General features: G+C 46.7%; 1 protein-coding gene across 2 annotated transcripts in view; it reads right to left on the reverse strand.

Annotated features, from left to right (window-relative positions):
* elmo3 (engulfment and cell motility 3) overlaps positions 1-17,030 on the reverse strand; it is an 83,492-nt gene that overhangs the window by 47,861 nt on the left and 18,601 nt on the right. For both annotated transcript variants that reach the window (XM_055648690.1, XM_055648691.1), the window contains 2 exons: positions 6,807-6,923; positions 1,176-1,216 (listed from right to left, as the gene is read on the reverse strand). In XM_055648690.1, coding sequence (XP_055504665.1) covers positions 1,176-1,216; positions 6,807-6,884 — 119 coding nt within the window. In that variant the 5' untranslated portion in view covers positions 6,885-6,923. The remainder of the gene's footprint in view (positions 1-1,175; positions 1,217-6,806; positions 6,924-17,030) is intronic.

Consider the following 17,030-nt stretch of genomic DNA (forward strand, 5'->3'; position numbering starts at 1 on the left):
CCAGAGCAGCTTGAGATCAAAGTGGCAGTGGTGTTGGGATTCTTGAAAAGCAATAGGATGGATAAATCCCCAGGGCCCGATGAGATCCTTCCCATCTTATTGAGAGAGACAAGATAGGAGATGGCAGGGCCTTGTCGATCCTTGTGTCCTCTCTACTACAAACAAGGTCTTGGAACACTGGAGAATAGGCAATGTTATTCCTATGTTTAAGATATATACCGGGTGCAGTGAGCAGCAAAAACAAGTGAGGTGTTGTACAGTTCCATGTTGTAGGCACAAAGCATAAATTATTAAGGGAAACCCTTCACAGGCCTGGACAAGTGAAGCGCTAATAACTCTTTAGGAAGCTCAACACCATCAATGTTGACGCATGCCATTTGATTCATACTTTATTCGACACCCAAAACATTTGTTCCCTTTTATGATCACCATGGAGGCTGTAGTACGCACCGTCCACAAAACTGACATATGATGAGCGTTTGACAGCACTGGGCCTCAACTCGCTGGAGTTTAGAAGGTTGAGGGGGGAACTCGTTGAAAACTCACAGAATAATTAAAGGCATAGAGTGGATGTAGAAAGCATGCTTCCACTGGTGGGAGAGTCTAGGACCAGAGGTCATAGCCTCAGAATTAAAGGGCGCTCTTTTAGAAAGGAGGCGAGGAGGAACTTCATTAGTCAGAGGATAGTTAATCTGTGGAATTTATGGCCACAGAGGGCTGTGGAGTATTTTTAAGGCAGTGGATATTTTAAAGAAAGAAATACACACATTTTTGATTGAAATGGGTGTCAAGGGTTATGGGGAGAAGGCAGGAAAATGGGATTAGGAGGCCATGATTGAATGGCGGAGTAGACTCGATGGGCTGAATAGCCTAATGCAACGCCTAGAACTTGTGAACTTGGGAAAACGCACTGTGGTTACTCCGGCTACTCCAACCGCCCCTTCCAAACCCACAACCTCTATCATCCGAAGGGAAATGTGTTCATCACAAGGCAGGTCACCATCGGTGGATTCCTTCCTTGTCCAGCACTCGCGCCAACGTGGACGTCTATCGCTCGTCCTTCAACATCGCCGGTTCACTCGCTTCCCTTTAACCTAAACCTTCCTACTTTGGCATCTTGTGTCACGCATTCCCCAGACTAACGAGGAGACTATTCGCAGGCGGCAGGTACTTACACGTCACAGACTTCCTTCAGGACGGTTGACAGAGGCTTTTTCTACGGGATCAAAAATAAAAATATTCAGTACCTCAAAGCACTGTGATAGGAAATGAAAGTCATACAAAACGCAGAGAGTCTGAGGCTTCTCCGTCATTTGAGCCCCTTCAGTTGCCTCAGTTTATTTATTTTTGTATTTACTCACTCTCTTGCCCTCTATCCCCCTAACCTTTACCGCATCCTTCCCTTCTCCCTACCAACACTGATGTGAACCATCTCACATCTCCATGAAGGATCCAATACCCTGAAGTGTCTGCTGCTTCCAGGTTGTTCTTGAGGGCAAATTATTTGGGCAAGTAGGGATTGCAATTGGCTTTTCAATGCTCCTGGTTCTGCTGCGATGGCCTTTCGACCTGGTGAGCCATCACAGCTTAACCCAGCCCCCACCCCGTCAGGCACGTCCAGATACAAGGCTCCTGGACTTGGACTAGTTCTCAGTGGATGGTGGGAGTAGCTGAAAAAGGGGCATCATCTTCTCAGGCAGTTGTCTCGCAAACATTTCCTTGTTTGGGGAATGGTCAAGCTTGGTTCATGGTCCTGGATTCCTGTCTCCATAACTCAAATCTAATTAACATTATCACAGATGCAGCATTGAACAAGGGTGGTGGTGGTGGGGAATTCCTGGCATTAAACAGCATTGCATCAGGCTCTTCGGCCCAACTTGTCCATGTCGACCAAGTTGGCTACCTGTGCTTGTCCCATCTACCTGCAATAGACTCATATCCTACCAACCCTTTTTCCTTCCGCCCACAATATTACTTACAAAATTCTTAAGGGGTTGGACAGGCTAGATGCAGGAAGATTGTTCCCGATGTTAGGGAAGTCCAGGACAAGGGGTCACAGCTTAAGGATAAAGGGGAAATCCTTTAAACCCGAGATGAGAAGAACTTTTTTCACGCAGAGAGTGGTGAATCTCTGGAACTCTCTGCCACAGAGGGTAGTTGAGGCCAGTTCATTTGCTATATTTAAGAGGGAGTTAGATGTGGCCCTTGTGGCTAAGGGGATCAGGGGGTATGGAGAGAAGGCAGGTACGGGATACCGAGTTGGATGATCAGCCATGATCATATTGAATGGCGGTGCAGGCTCGAAGGGCCGAATGGCCTACTCCTGCACCTAATTTCTATGTTTCTATGTTTCTATATTTAATATGTAAAAGAATATGTGAGTCCGTTCCATTCTGTTTGTAGTTTGTCTGGTTTATTTTTTTGCACAAAGTCCGCGAGCAATGCCACTTTTCATTTCACTACGCATCTCGTATGTGTATGTGATGAACAAACATGGCTTGACATGTACATATCCTGCCTCTACCACTTCCTCTGAAAACTCATTCAACATACCCCGCAAACTCTGTGTGAAAAAGTAGCCCCACAGGTCATTTTCTAATCTTTACCCTCTCATCTTAGACCTATGCCCTTTAGTTTTATACTCTCCTAAGACTGTGACTATTCATCTCATGATTTTATAAATCTCTATTATATCACCCCTCAGTCTCCTTCAGACTGTGAGAGCAGTCCCAGCCGATCCAGTCTCACCTTGGAACCCCGGCCTGCCGGTCCCAGCAGCATCCTGGTGAATCTTTTCTGCACCCTTTCAAGTTTAACAACATCGGCTCTATAACCAAGCGACCACTGCTCCACACGATGGTGTGGTCTCATCAACATATTGGACAACCAATCAACCCTTCTCCCCCCCCCCCCCCCCCCCCCAACACAATGTCAAATTTCCATTCAAACACAACAACCCAAACTGGGGGAAAAAAACGACTCTTGGCCAAAATCTGCTTTGCCACTACTTTTGATATTGCTTGAAGCTGACATGACATCTCCCAGAGCTACAACCAGTGGCACCAGCAGTCCTGCTGGACTGGTTCATGCACAAGAGACATAAATCACTTCAAACTTCACAACATTGGGGACCCTCAGACTATCTTTAATTGGACGTCACTGGACTATATCTTGCTCTATACATTATTCCCTTTATTCCTGTATCTGTGCACTGCTGACGGCTCAATGTAATCATGTATAGTCTTTTTGCTGACTGGTTAGCACGCAACAAAAAGCTTTTCACTGTACCTCGACAACAATAAACTAAACTAAGCAGATAGGGATAAGGAAGGTCAGGCAACAAACCGACCAACAAGTGTCTAGAACAAAGCTAATGTCAAATTCATCCATGCCCAGCTCCCGGTGTCAATCACGGCATCCGATTCTTTGTCATCAGAATTCCCAGGGTGCGGAAATCCGTCCCACATTGTCCCCCTCTATGTTTGAAACAGCAGGAAAGGGAATCCAGGTGCCGAAGTAAAAGGTCATCTCTGAATCTATTGAAAGATGGGGCAGGCATGAAGGGCCGAATGGCCTGCCCCAGCTGCTATTTCTTATTTTTGCTGCTCACTGCATTTGGTATATTTTGACACAATGGCCCCCTTTCAATGCTGGGCCAGATTTTGTTTTGTTTGGTTATACAGCATGGAATCAGGCCGTTCGGCCCACCAACCAGCCATACCCTGGTTCTATCCTACACACTGGGGATAATTCACACAAGCCAACTAACCTACAAACTTGTACTTCTTTGGAATGTGGGAGGAAACTGGAGCACCCAGAGAAAACCCACGCGGTCACAGGGTAAATGTACAAACTCCACACAGTCTGCACCCCTAGTCAGGATCGAACCACTAGAGCGGTAAGGTAGCAACTCTGCTGCTGCTCACTGTACCACCACAAGACACTACAATTCTTCCTACCTGACTCCTTGGGAACACCCTGTATAAGGCCGGAAATTCCAACCAGAGAGCTCAGCCTTGACTGAATCCAGTCCTAACCTCTGTCCACTTCCCTCCACAGATGCTGCCTGACCCGTTCAGTTCCAGGAGATTGTTTTTTTCCCCCCCACAAGACTACAGTGTCTGTGGTCTCCTGTGTCAACTAACTCTGTCCCACTGACATCTGTCAATTCAGTGAGAAACAAATCAGATGGGGCAGCTCAGCAAGAGATGAGAATCACTCCAGTCCTCCAACGTCCCAGTTTTGCAATTCTCACCACCCCATGGCCTCAAAATACCTCTTGCCCGACATTTCTCCTGACCTACAACACCCTCAGTTCTTTGCATTCCCTCAGTTGTGGCTCTCGTGAATCCCCAGATGCAGTCGTTCCACTACTGAAGGCCACGTCTTCCACTGTATGGCACTAACCTTTCAAATGCCTCCCTCAACATTGCATCCTCTTCACTGCACTCTTTAATCAGTCCTTCTAATGTCAACGTGTGTTTTGTGTTAAATTTACTTTGGTTGTAGCCTCAGGAATCATCTTGTAAAGTTGTACTATGTTAAACAGGTTGCTATTATGGAATGCGATCGAACTCAAGACTGCTCGCGTGTCTGAGCTCGCGGTGTCTTCGGGGAAACACCAGAACCACAGCAAGAGAAGGCGTCTAATCACAACTACCATCCAAAGGAACGCCCCTGGCTGCTCGGGCCATCAGGGAATTAGAAAACCCAAAAGGGCACCCTGGGAAGGGTACCGAGAAGATTTACGAGGATGTTGTCAGGTCTCTGGTGCCTGAGCTATAGGGAGTGGTTGAGCAGACTCGAACTTCATTCCTTGGAGTGCAAGAGGATGAAGGGTGATCTTATAGAGGTGTACAAAATGAAAAGAGGAATAGATCGGGTAGACATACAGAGACCCTTGCCCAGAGTCAGAGAATCGAGAACCAGAGGACATAAGGTGAAGAGGGGGGGTGGGGGGGGGGGGGGGTAAGATTTAATGGGAACCTGACGAGTGGTAGGTGTATGGAACGAGCTGCTAGAAGAAGCAGTTGAGGCAGGTTTATTGCAATGTTTAAGAAACATTTAGACAGGTACATGGATAGGACAGGTTTAGAGGGATATGGGTCATAAGCAAGCAGGTGGAACTAGTGTAGATGGGACACATTGGCTGGTGTGGGCAAGTTGGGCTGAAGGGCCTGTTTCCATGCTGTAAGACACTATGACACAAAGTGCTGGAATAACTCAGCAGGTCAGGCAGCTTCTCTGGAGAACATGGATAAGTGATGTTTTGGGTCAAGAACATTATTTAATCTGAATTTAAGATTCCAACCCGAAACGTCACCTATCCATGTTCTCTAGAGATGCTGCCTGACCTGCTGAGTTACTCCAGCACTTTGTGCATTAACCAGCATCTGCAGTCATTTGTTTATGCATTTAGAAAACCCAATACTTTTGCTCAGGAGTTAAATTTGTGCTTTGATAATTTGGAGGGCCTCAGAGTTTCCTGACTGAAGCAGTTGTTAACAAGTTCAGGGATGGTTACGTACAGCAGAGTGGCTTAATCGGTAATCCATGGGTATTCGTGAATACAGTTTAAGAAGCACAATGTCTGGCTTTGTGCAGATTTTTAAGAAGCTGTAAGCACGAACTGACATCATTATCAGAGCGAGTGACTTCATCTTTACACTCTGGACTCAATTCATTCACTTGTACTGCCCAGAAGACATTTTATCAGCCAATGATGTTTCCTTGATTATCTACGGATTACTCCCCCACCCCCGTTCCTCCATAATCACCTTTAGTTTTGGAGATACAGCACGGAAACAGGCCCTTCGGCCCATCAAGTCCACACCGACCAGCAATCCACGCACATTAACGCAAACCTACACACTAGGGACAATTTACATTTATACCAAGCCAATTAACCTACAGGTTTGTAAGTCTTCGAAGTGTGGGAGGAAACTGGAGCACATGGAGAAACCCCACGCGGTCACAGGGAGAGCGTACAAACTCTGTCCAGACAGCACCCGTAGTCAGGATTGAACCTGGGTCTCTGGCGCTGTAAAGCAACAACTCGACCGCTGTGCCATCGTGCCGCTCCTAGCACTAGCAGAATCGCACAGAACATTCAGCCACTTGACAACCACCCCAGATATCCACAAGTATGTCATCTACCCTATATAAGTTGAGAACTCTGGTCCCACTATGCTTTAGAGAATGGCCTTTAAGTTCATAAGTTCTAGGAGTAGAATTAGGCCGTTAAGCCCATCAAGTCTGCTCTGCCATTCAATCGTGGCTGATATATCTTGCACTCTCAACCCCATTTTCCTGCCTTCACTGCATAACCCCCGACACCCTTATGTCCCTGTCCCACTTAGGAAACCTGAACGGAAACCTCTGGAGACTTTGTGCCCCACCCAAGATTTCCGTGCGGTTCCGGGAGGTTTTTGTTAGTCTCCCTACCTGCTTCCACTACCTGCAACCTCCGGCTACCACCTGCAACCTCCGGGAATCGCACGGAAACCTTGGATGGGCCGCAAAGTCTCCAGAGGTTTCCGTTCAGGTTTCCTAAGTGGGACAGGGGCATAACTAATCAAGAATCTTCCAATCTCCGCCTTAAAAATATCCATTGACGTGGCCTTCACAGCTGCCTGTGGCAATTTTCACCACTATCTGACTAACAATATTCCTCCTCATCTCCTTTCTAAAGGTACGTCCTTTTATTCTGATAAGGTAAGGCAGCAAATCTACCGCTGGACCAAGAGAAATGAGCACCAAGTGTAAATTTCCTGTTGTGGGTGCAGTTCCCCAGATGCGTCCCTTACCTGGTCGAGGTCTATGAGCTGAGGATAGGCTCCAGGCATTTGCACAGCGATCTTCACAATATCCTTGGGAGGTGGCATCTTGATCTTGGTGTAGGCTCACCTCACTGATGTGGGAACCTGACAGAGTGAGGACGAGGAGATGAATTATATTGGAAAAACAATGCAAGGCAAAAGACATTCCTCCTTTCCCCCATCTTCCCAACTTCCGTTGCTTCCAATGTAAACCTACGGAGGTCTGCAGGTGGTCATATGGGCAAGTGCACTGTGAATTGGTAAAGGTGATTAGTACCTGATTAGTACAGGTGTCAGACGTTACGAGGAGAGGGGAGAAGGCAGGAGAATGGGGTGAGGAGGGAGAGATAGATCAGCCATGATTGAATGGTGGAGTAGACTGGATGGGCCGAATGGTATAATTCTACTTCTTTTCCTTACGATGTACACGTGACAACAAAACTAAAGTGAAGTGGGGAGGGGGGAGGACCATGAACCCCTACAGGTCAAAGTTGTTCCCATGGAAACGGGAAGGAAAATGACAACAAAATAAAAATAAATGAGACATCTGCATTTGCTTCAAAATTGCCATCGGTCCACTAAAACCCTTCCCCATTCCCACATTGTCACAGAGGCACAGCCAGGTTCAATGAGTGGCCCAGTGGAGCACTCAGTACTGCTGCCTCGCTGCTCCAGTGACACAGGCTTGATCCTGACCTCGGCTGCTGTCTGAATAGAGTTTGCATGTTCTTCCTGTGATTGTTCAGTGTAGTTTAGTTTAACTTATTGTCACGTGTATCGAGGAACAGTGAAAAGTTTTTGTTGCGTGCTATCCAGTCAGCGAAATGACAATACATGATTACAATACAATACATGATTACAAATCATTATTCCAGTGTATAGATACATGATAAAGGAATAACATTTAGTGCAAGGTAAAGCCAGTAAAGTCCGATCAAGGATAGTCCATAGGTCAACATAGTTAAAGTATGAAATGTTGCTGTACGAATAGAGATTTAAGAGTGTGGAGATTGTAATATGTGAGTGTAGATCTGTGGCTAGCATGGAAATAGTTGCCTGGGTTGGGCCACAACTTTGTTGACTGCTACTGTTTCCTCCCACATCCTAATGAGCACTGACTGGTTAATGGGTCACTTTCAATTGCCTCTTCATCCAAAACGAGGTAAAAGATCCCAACAGGAATTGAGACCCAAAGAGAATATGTTAAAGGTGTGGGATTGATGGGTTTATTTTGCTGGGATCCAGAGGACTCAATGGGTTCTCCACTGTCCCAAGAAGCAAGTTATTTTCAAAAGAAAAAACAAATGGCTAGTTTATTTCATGCTTTTGCTGGGTGTCAGTCATGGAACAATACAGCATGGAAACAGGTACGTTATTCACAAGGTCCATGCCGACCATCAACTACCCAGATACACCAATCTTATATTGATTCCATTCTTTATTTTCGCTACATTCCCATCAACACACCCCATCCCCCCAAATTCACCACCCATCAACCCTAGTGCCAATTCATAACGGCCAATTAACCTACCAGCCCACATGTCCACTGGAGTATAGGTACATTGAACAGCCACAACCTTTGCCCCAGGGGAGGGGAGTCTATAACCAGAGAGAAGAGTTTGATCCTGACTACGAGTGCCGCCTATACAAAGTTTGTACATTCTCCCTGTGACCACGTGGGTTTTCTCCAGGTTCTCCAGCTTCCTCCCACACTCCAAAGATGTACAGGTTTGTAGGTTAACTGGCGTCTGTTAATTGTCCCTAGTGTGTAGGATAGAACTAGTGTACGGGTGATCACAGGTCGGCATGAATTCGATAGGCTGAAGGGCCTGTTTCCACGCTTTAAACTCAACTAAAGGAAATAAATGGGCCAGGTACAATAACAACATAGATAGATGGATAGGAAAGGTTTGGAGGGATAAGGGCCACATGCAGGCAAGTGGAACTAGCTGGGTTAGGCAAGTTGGTTGGCATGGATGAGTTGGGCTGAAGCCCCTGTTTCCATGCTCATAGCTCTCTGGCACTACGAGTCCATGGCTCTCATGTTGCAAGGTTGCAGCTGGATTACATGGAGACAACTATCAAGAAGGTACAGACAGGTCTGCCAGGGCAGGTTACCTGTGTCATACACACGTGGCATGGAAACAAGCCATTTGGGCCCTTCATGTCCACACCGACACATCGGTATGGAACCCATATTCAAGCATAGCCATCTATGTCAAGGCAATTTACATGCACCCTTGTTGATCATTTATGTATCCGTAAACATCACCTACTGAGGCCAGAGCAACAGTGTAAACTGATACGCAAGTATCAGCCCATAATCATCTCTCCTTTCCAAATCATCTAATTCCACTGCTTTCTACTGCAGTTGTATAGGGTCTTGGTGAGACCACACCTGGAGTATTGCGTGCAGTTTTGGTCTCCAAATCTGAGGAAGGACATTATTGCCATAGAGGGAGTGCAGAGAAGGTTCACCAGACTGATTCCTGGGATGTCAGGACTGTCTTATGAAGACAGACTGGATAGACTTGGTTTATACTCTCTAGAGTTTAGGAGATTGAGAGGGGATCTTATAGAAACTTACAAAATTCTTAAGGGGTTGGACAGGCTAGATGCAGGAAGATTGTTTCCGATGTTGGGGAAGTCCAGGACAAGGGGTCACAGCTTAAGGATAAGGGGGAAATCCTTTAAAACCGAGATGAGGAGAACTTTTTTCACACAGAGAGTGGTGAATCTCTGGAACTCTCTGCCACAGAGGGTAGTTGAGGCCAGTTCATTGGCTATATTTAAGAGGGAGTTAGATGTGGCCCTTGTGGCCAAGGGGATCAGAGGGTATGGAGAAAAGGCAGGTACGGGATACTGAGTTGGATGATCAGCCATGATCATATTAAATGGCGGTGCAGGCTCGAAGGGCCGAATGGCCTACTCCTGCACCTAATTTCTATGTTTCTATGTTTCTATGTTTACCCCCAAACCCTTCAAATCTCCCAATTCCTCTTCCAGCTTTCACACCACTTCCAGAGAGAAACATTGAAAATTAGGTGCAGGTGTAGGCCATCCGGCCCTTCAAGCCAGCACTGCCATTCAATATGATCATGGCTGATCATCTAAAATCAGTACCCCGTTCATGCATTTTCCCCATAGTCCTTGATTCCTTTAGCCCTAAGAGCTAAATCTAACTCTCAGGCTGCTCTGTGAAAAACCTGTTTCTTAATTTCTCCATTGGTTGTCACAGCCATGAACTTAATATAGTCTTGTGGTTACCGACTCTCCAGGTTGAAAAAAGAATCTCTTCCCAGTGGATCCGAATCTTTCTAATTTCACACAACTCTGACAAACCCAAGACCCAAGATGCAATCCAAGATGGCGGCAGTGGAAGGTGAAGAGAGAGTAGGAAGCTGCGATTGGTCCGTGCACTCAGCCTCCGTCACCCAAGGCAACCGGCCCAAGTTCCGTGATTGGCTCAGGGAATGGCGACCTCACATATGGGAGTGAAGGGGCGGTTGCCGGAGGTGACAGACTGCGTGTTTGCGGTGGGCGTGGGTTGGATTGTTGGCAGAGGCGGACGCGGGTGGCCCTACACCAGCTGTGTGAGCGAGTGCATCGAGCCTGCAGCAGCACATGGAGTGGCAGTGGAAGTAGCCGACAGCATCAAGGGTATTGTGCCGAGCTAGACTGACACCAACTCCATCGGTCCAGTGCCTCCAGGAAGTGAGATACAAGGCGTTACATATCTCCTTAGGCCAAGATCAGACATTGCAATGATTTGGAAGTTGCAAGATGGTGCCGTAATGTGACAACACTCTGTGTGCTGTTCCAGAAGAGGATCTATTATAACCATGTATGGTCTGAAGGAGGGTCTCGACCCAAAATGTCACCCAGTCCTTTTCTCCAGAGATGCTGCCTGACCCGCTGAGTTACTCCAGCTTTTTATGTCTATCTATGGGATGATATGAATGGGTAGCATGCAGATCTGGCATTTGACTGTACAATAAATAAACCAAACCAAACAAAATCTTCCCTTAATTTCCTCTGCCAAAAGAATAACCTCAGCTCTCTCTATCTCTCCGCTGAAGCCCCTCGTCTCAGTAACATTCCTCCGCACCCATACCAAAGTCCTCATGCCTCACCAAAACTGGCACCAATATCCTGGTAGTTCATGAAGAATTAGTACGACTTCCTTTCATCTGTCCTGATGCCTGATGACTTCCTTCATCTGTCCTGAAGGAAATGGATTTTCTCCTTGGCAACCTGCCAAACCCCGGTGCAAGTCATCGAACCTTTCCTCCGCTCTCAGTGAGCAGATGCAGGCTGTGGTGTGACCACAGTAGTAACAGATTCGGACTGATGATTCAACCGTCCGGCACCCAACTCCCTCTTGCTGTCTCAACTACATTGACTTGTTAGCAGAACCTTGCCACCACTTGCAGCTTTACAAAAGTCATGCTGCAGCTCGACAAGACTTTGCTTCAGCACATTTGGAGTATTGAGTGCCGTTCTGGTCGCCCCATTACGGGAAGGAAGTGGAGGCTAAAGACAGGGTGCAGAAAAGGTCAACCAGAATGCTGCCTGGATTGGAGAGTATTATCTATGAAGAGAGATTGGACAAACTGGGATTGTTTTCTTTGGAGCGTCGCAGGTTGTGTGGAGATTTGATGAAAGTGTATAAAATCATGTTGAAAATTCAGCGGTGACCAGAAAGACGCTACGACTCTTTGGGCGATTGAGGCGATTACTCACGACAATACAGGTGACACCCTGTCGACATATCGCGGGGGTGAAGCCTGTACGGCCGTGAGTAGTCGCCCAAAGAGTCGTACCTTGTTCTGGTCGCTGCTGGACTTTCAGCATGTTGAAAAGTTTCGGCGACCTGTTGTAACGACATATGACGGGTGCCAGCAGTCGCGAAAAAGTCGCGTAAGTGGGACAGGCCCTTAAGAATCTTTAACTTAAGGTGGAAATGACAAAGATGAGAGGGAATAGCTATAGAGTCTATCATAAAGTAGAACATTTAAGGAAATATGCGAGTACGTGGTGTCGGAGACAGATATGAAAGTGCATTTTTAGAGGCATGAGGTGGACACATGGATACATGCATGAAATGGAGGGATGTGGATCACATGCATGCAGAGATTAGTTTAACTTGGCAACATGTTCAGCACAGACATTGTGGGCCGAAGGGCCTGTGTTGTACTATTCTATGTTCATTCTCCTTGCCGGGAACTATTCTCCCTCATGACACTGTGGTAGATGGCCGTTGAGAGTTGACTGTTATTCCCTCCCATAAGCCAGCTCGTTCAGATACAGCGACCAAAAATGCAATGCAACAAGCCAAGTGATGGATTATCGGAAACCTCAAGCACTTCCCTCATCAGAATCTTCCACTATTACCTGGTCTGCTATTGTGTGTAAAACAGCTGAGTCACCATTTCCCTACTCGAGTGGGTGAGTACGATATCAAACAGACAAGCCCAGCGCCTTCTATCACAGTGTCATGAGGGAAAACAGTTCTGAAACAGTTGGTGAAACTTTGGAATTCTCTGTCCCGGTGGATGATGGAGGCCAGATCATTAAGGTGGAGGTGAAAGATCAAGGGATTGAGTGTTACGGGCCCAGTAGCGTTGAAGTCAGTATAGATCAGCCTTGAATATGTTGAATGAGGGGTAAGGCATGAGGGGCCGAGTGGCCTATTCTTGCTCCTATATTGTGATCATACTCGGCACAGCCACTGGCAATGGCCGCAGGCCTGAAGGCAGGAATTCCCATGGACGGTAATTGAAAGGTCTCTCTCCAATTCCAGCACAGTGTGCCAAGGAGCAGTATCTCTGGCAGTATTCCAGGGAAGGGCCAAGCAATGCTGGCTCAAGGTTATCCCTGTATGGAGGAGGGTAGCAGATTTTCCACACAGGAGCTCTAATCTCCCCCTTTGGTCGGGGTTCCATGTTCTTCGACTGCTCCAAAACCTGCCTCAAAACAATCTAGTACTGTACAGATTGTAGTGATATAAATGTAATGGTGATTTAAATCATGTGATACTTTGTTGTTCAGGGGAAGGGCAGGGTGTGGACACCTCGGATTCGATGCAAGTACAAACGCCCACAAATTCCTCCAGTTTTTGACTCTGCTTATCTCCACCCTGCCCGTGCTTGCGTGAAGCTGTGAAACCAGAGCTCGGGGTCGAAGGGCTTGTTGGATAATGCGCTGAGCAACAGCTGGATCGGAACGCTGCCAGAGGTTGTGGGTTGAGATAAATCAGGAATGTAATGGGAGCTCTGTGAACAGACAAGTCTAATCATATTCTTACAAATCATTCCTAACTCCACCCAAAGGAATACAATCCAGCACTTAACCCCAAAGTTGCCGTAGGAAAGTCAGCACTCTTCAGAAGATGTCTAGTTAGCAACTGATAAACACATGTATGATATGCAGAGAGTGGAGAAGAGATGTAAAAGTAAACGATATGACAAAAGGATTACAGATAGAGAGGGGGGGGGGGGGGGAGGGAGTGGGGGGGGGAGGGAGGGGGGGAGAGGGGGGGAGAGGGAGAGGGGAGGGAGGGGGAGAGAGAGATAGAGAGGGAGGGAGAGACAGAGAGAAGAAAGAATGGGGGGAGAGAGTCAGAAGCAGGGTGAGGGCGAGCGAGAAGGGAAGGGAAGCAGAGTGAGTGAAAGAGGAAAAGAAGAGGGTGGTGGGGTGCAGAGAGAGGGAGGCAGGAGAGGGGGAGAGGGAGTGGGTAGAGAGAGACAGAGTGGAAGAGAATGGGACACACAGTGGGAAAGAGATAAAGTGAGAGAGATAGCTAGAGAGAGAGAGTGGGAGAGAATGAAGAATAAAGAGAGAGTAGGGAAGAGAGTGGATGGATGGAGTGGGAGTGCATGGAGTGACGGAGGAAGTGGGCGTACCTGTCGTGAGGGATTAAGCTGGAAGGGAGTGGAAAAGTGGATGTATCAGCGTTCAGGGGGGTGTAAATGTGGGGAAGCGAGCATGGGGTGAGCGGAGGGAAGGAAGGCGGGAGGAAGGGAGGGATGTGGAGACAAAAGGGGCAGAGGGGAGATACATTTCAAATTATTATTATTAAATATTATTGACAAAGTATTTTCTTTAAAGGAAAGCATTGGTGAATGAGTGAAGTGTAAATAATTGAACTTAGACTGATAGTCTGCACCCACTAGGAGGCTCCTCTGAACACGCATCTTGCAATCTCTATCACCTCTGTGACATCCAATGCTCTTTGGAATCAAATGGCTGGTGTGAAGTGTGGCCCCTGTAGTAACTGTGGCATAGGAGAGATGCACAGCAAGTTTCACAAAACTGCAATGAATTAAAGAACAGGCGATGTTGGCTGAGGAAAGGACATTGACCAGGGCAGTGGGGAAACCATTATCTAGGTCCACCCACAAAGGCAGAGTAGGCCTTGGTCTGATAGGCCTTTGTACCATCAGTCTTATATGTCCTTAAACTGAGATGGACCTTGAAACTGGTGGCCTGGCTCACATTCAAAGGGTATGGGCTTCAAGACTGAGCCAGCATTTAATTTCCTACCACTAATTGCCCTTGAGAAGGTGGTGGTGAGCTACCTTCCTTAACAACTGCAGTCCAGGAGGTGTAGGTATACCCACAATGTTGTCAGAGACAGAGGTGCAGTATTTTGACCAGTGAAGGAATGACAATATGTTTCCTAGTTAGGATGGTGTGTTACATCAGGCTATTAAACACCACAACCTCCAAATAAGCTCTAAACCATGTAGACTTGGGGGCATTGGTTATGTCTTTTTGCAATATTATTGTTTGTTTATTTGTTTTTATATATATATATATATATGTGTGTGTGTGTGTGTGTGTGTGTGTGTGTGTGTGTGTGTGTGTGTGTGTGTGTGTGTGTGTGTGTGTATGTGTGTGTGTGTGTGTTGTTTTTGTTTGTAGATTAATTGGCTTGATAAATGTAAACATTGTCCAGTGCTGAGCGATGTTCTACCTAGCGTTTTTCAGCATACTACATCCAGATCCAGATATAAAAATACTGAACTTTTTGTTCATTCATTATGTTTACATATTCTGTTGTGTTTCTACAAGTAAGGATTTCATTGTTCTGTCTGGAACATATGACAATAAAAACACTCTTGACTATACTTTGCCCTTGTCCTTCAAGCTGGTAGTCTTTGGAAGATGTCCTTCAAGTGTCTTTGGAAGACGCTGGCTAAAGAGTCTTATGCCCCTGTCCCCCTAGTGAGTTGCTGCAGAGCACCGTGTACATGGTACTAATTACTGCTGCTGTTCATCAGTGGTGGAGTGAGTGAATGGCTGTGGATGGGATACCTATCGTGTGAACTGATACAGTATGTCCTGTGCTACGTCGGGCTTCTTTAGTGTTGTTAAAGGTGCACTTACCCAGGCAAGTGGAGATTATTCCATCACTCTCCTGACTTGAGCTTGCAGATGGTGGACAGGCTGTGGGGAGTTAGCGGCAATCCTTGTTACAGTATTCATAGCCTCTGACCTACTCTTTCATTAATTTTGCACCCCTGTATGCCCTGCTCATTCATGTACCTGTCTAGATGCCTCTATAACGTTGTTACAGCTCCTGCCTCCACAACCTCCCCTGGCAGCTCATTCCAGATACCAACTACACTTTGTGTGAAGACTTTACCTGTCGAATCCCGTTTAAGCCACTGCCCACTCACCTTACATAGTTTTAGACTCCCCGATCCCGAGAAAAAGATTGTGACCAACCCCCTTATCTCATAAGGTGTCAAGGGTTATGAGAAGAAGGGGAACGGAGTTGAGAGGGAAAGATAGATCAGTCATGATTGAATGGCACAGTAGACTTGATGGGCCAAATGGTCTGTGCTCCTATAACATATGAACTCATGTTCATAAAATTATGCTTATAATTTTATATACCTCTATAAAGTCATCTCTCACCCTCTTTTGGGCAAGAAAAACAGTCCCAGCATATCCAGTCTCGCTTTATAACTCAGGCCTTCCAGTCCAGCTGACATGCTTCCGAATCTTTCCTGCACCCTCTCAAGCTTTATTATCTCTTCCCTAAAATGTTGTGACCAGAACTATACACAATACTCCAAATGCCACCTGAGGTTTAAGATGATTTGTTTTCTCTCTCAGAGGATTGGGTCTAGGGAATTCTCTTTTTCCAAGGGTGGTGGAATGAGCGTCATTGAAAAATGTATGGGAAACGGTAAATAGATTCTTGATAAGCATTGAAGTGAGAGGTTACTAGGAGGAAGCAAAGAGGTGAAGTTGAGGTTATAATCAGATCAGTCATGATAATATTAAAAGACATATTAAATAGTGGAAATCTGACAAAATCTATTGGGGGGGGTGGGGGGGGGGGGGGGGGGGGGGGGGAACACACGGGTAAGGGTTTTTGTTTGCATGATGGAGGAGGGGGGGGGGGGGATATTTTTCCCTCCTCAACTCATCAGAGCTATTTGTGGCAAGATGTGGGCAGTCATGAGGATGTTGCTGGGATTGGAGACTTAGCTATGGGGAGAGATAGACTGGGCTTGTTTTCCCTGGGGAGAACGAGGTTGAGGGGATGACACGATCAGATTAGGAGAGACATAGATGTGGAAGATAGAGAAAATCATTTTCCCGTGGCAGTATCAAAAGTAAGGCAGAGGGTTAACGTGGGGGTGGGGGGTGGGGGGAGCTATAAAGGGGAACACACGGGTAAGGGTTTTTGTTTGCATGATGGATGGTTGAAATCTGGAATGCATCGGCAGAGGAGGTGATGAAATCAGAGTGAATCGCTCCGTTTAAGAGGCAATCAAACAGACATTTAAATAGACAATGCACAAAAAGACACCGTCCTAATGTCAGCAAATTGGATTAGTGTAGATGGATAAAATGATCGGCATGAACATGATGGGCAGAAGGGCCTGTTCCTGTGCTGTACAATTCTATGACTTGAAGTCTAAAGTTGTTGAACCTGAGGCAGATTAATTCAGCTACTTCACCCAATCCCTCTGCACTGCCTTCCCTTCCCACCACCCCATCGCCCCCACCTACCTCAGTTTCTCTCACAGGCAGCCTGTGCGGCTTCAGAAGCCCCAGGGATCGCTGACAGACCTCCTGGCAACAAGACAAAACCCTGCTGCCGGCCTTCCTGCCACCCTGGAGCTTCTGTTCCAGATGGCCAAACATAGCAGATGTTGAATGATCAAACTGGCTGCTTACTCACAAGACGCC

The sequence above is a fragment of the Leucoraja erinacea genome, chromosome 17 (genome assembly GCF_028641065.1).
Source record: "Leucoraja erinacea ecotype New England chromosome 17, Leri_hhj_1, whole genome shotgun sequence".
NCBI classification, from domain to species: Eukaryota; Metazoa; Chordata; class Chondrichthyes; order Rajiformes; family Rajidae; genus Leucoraja; species Leucoraja erinaceus.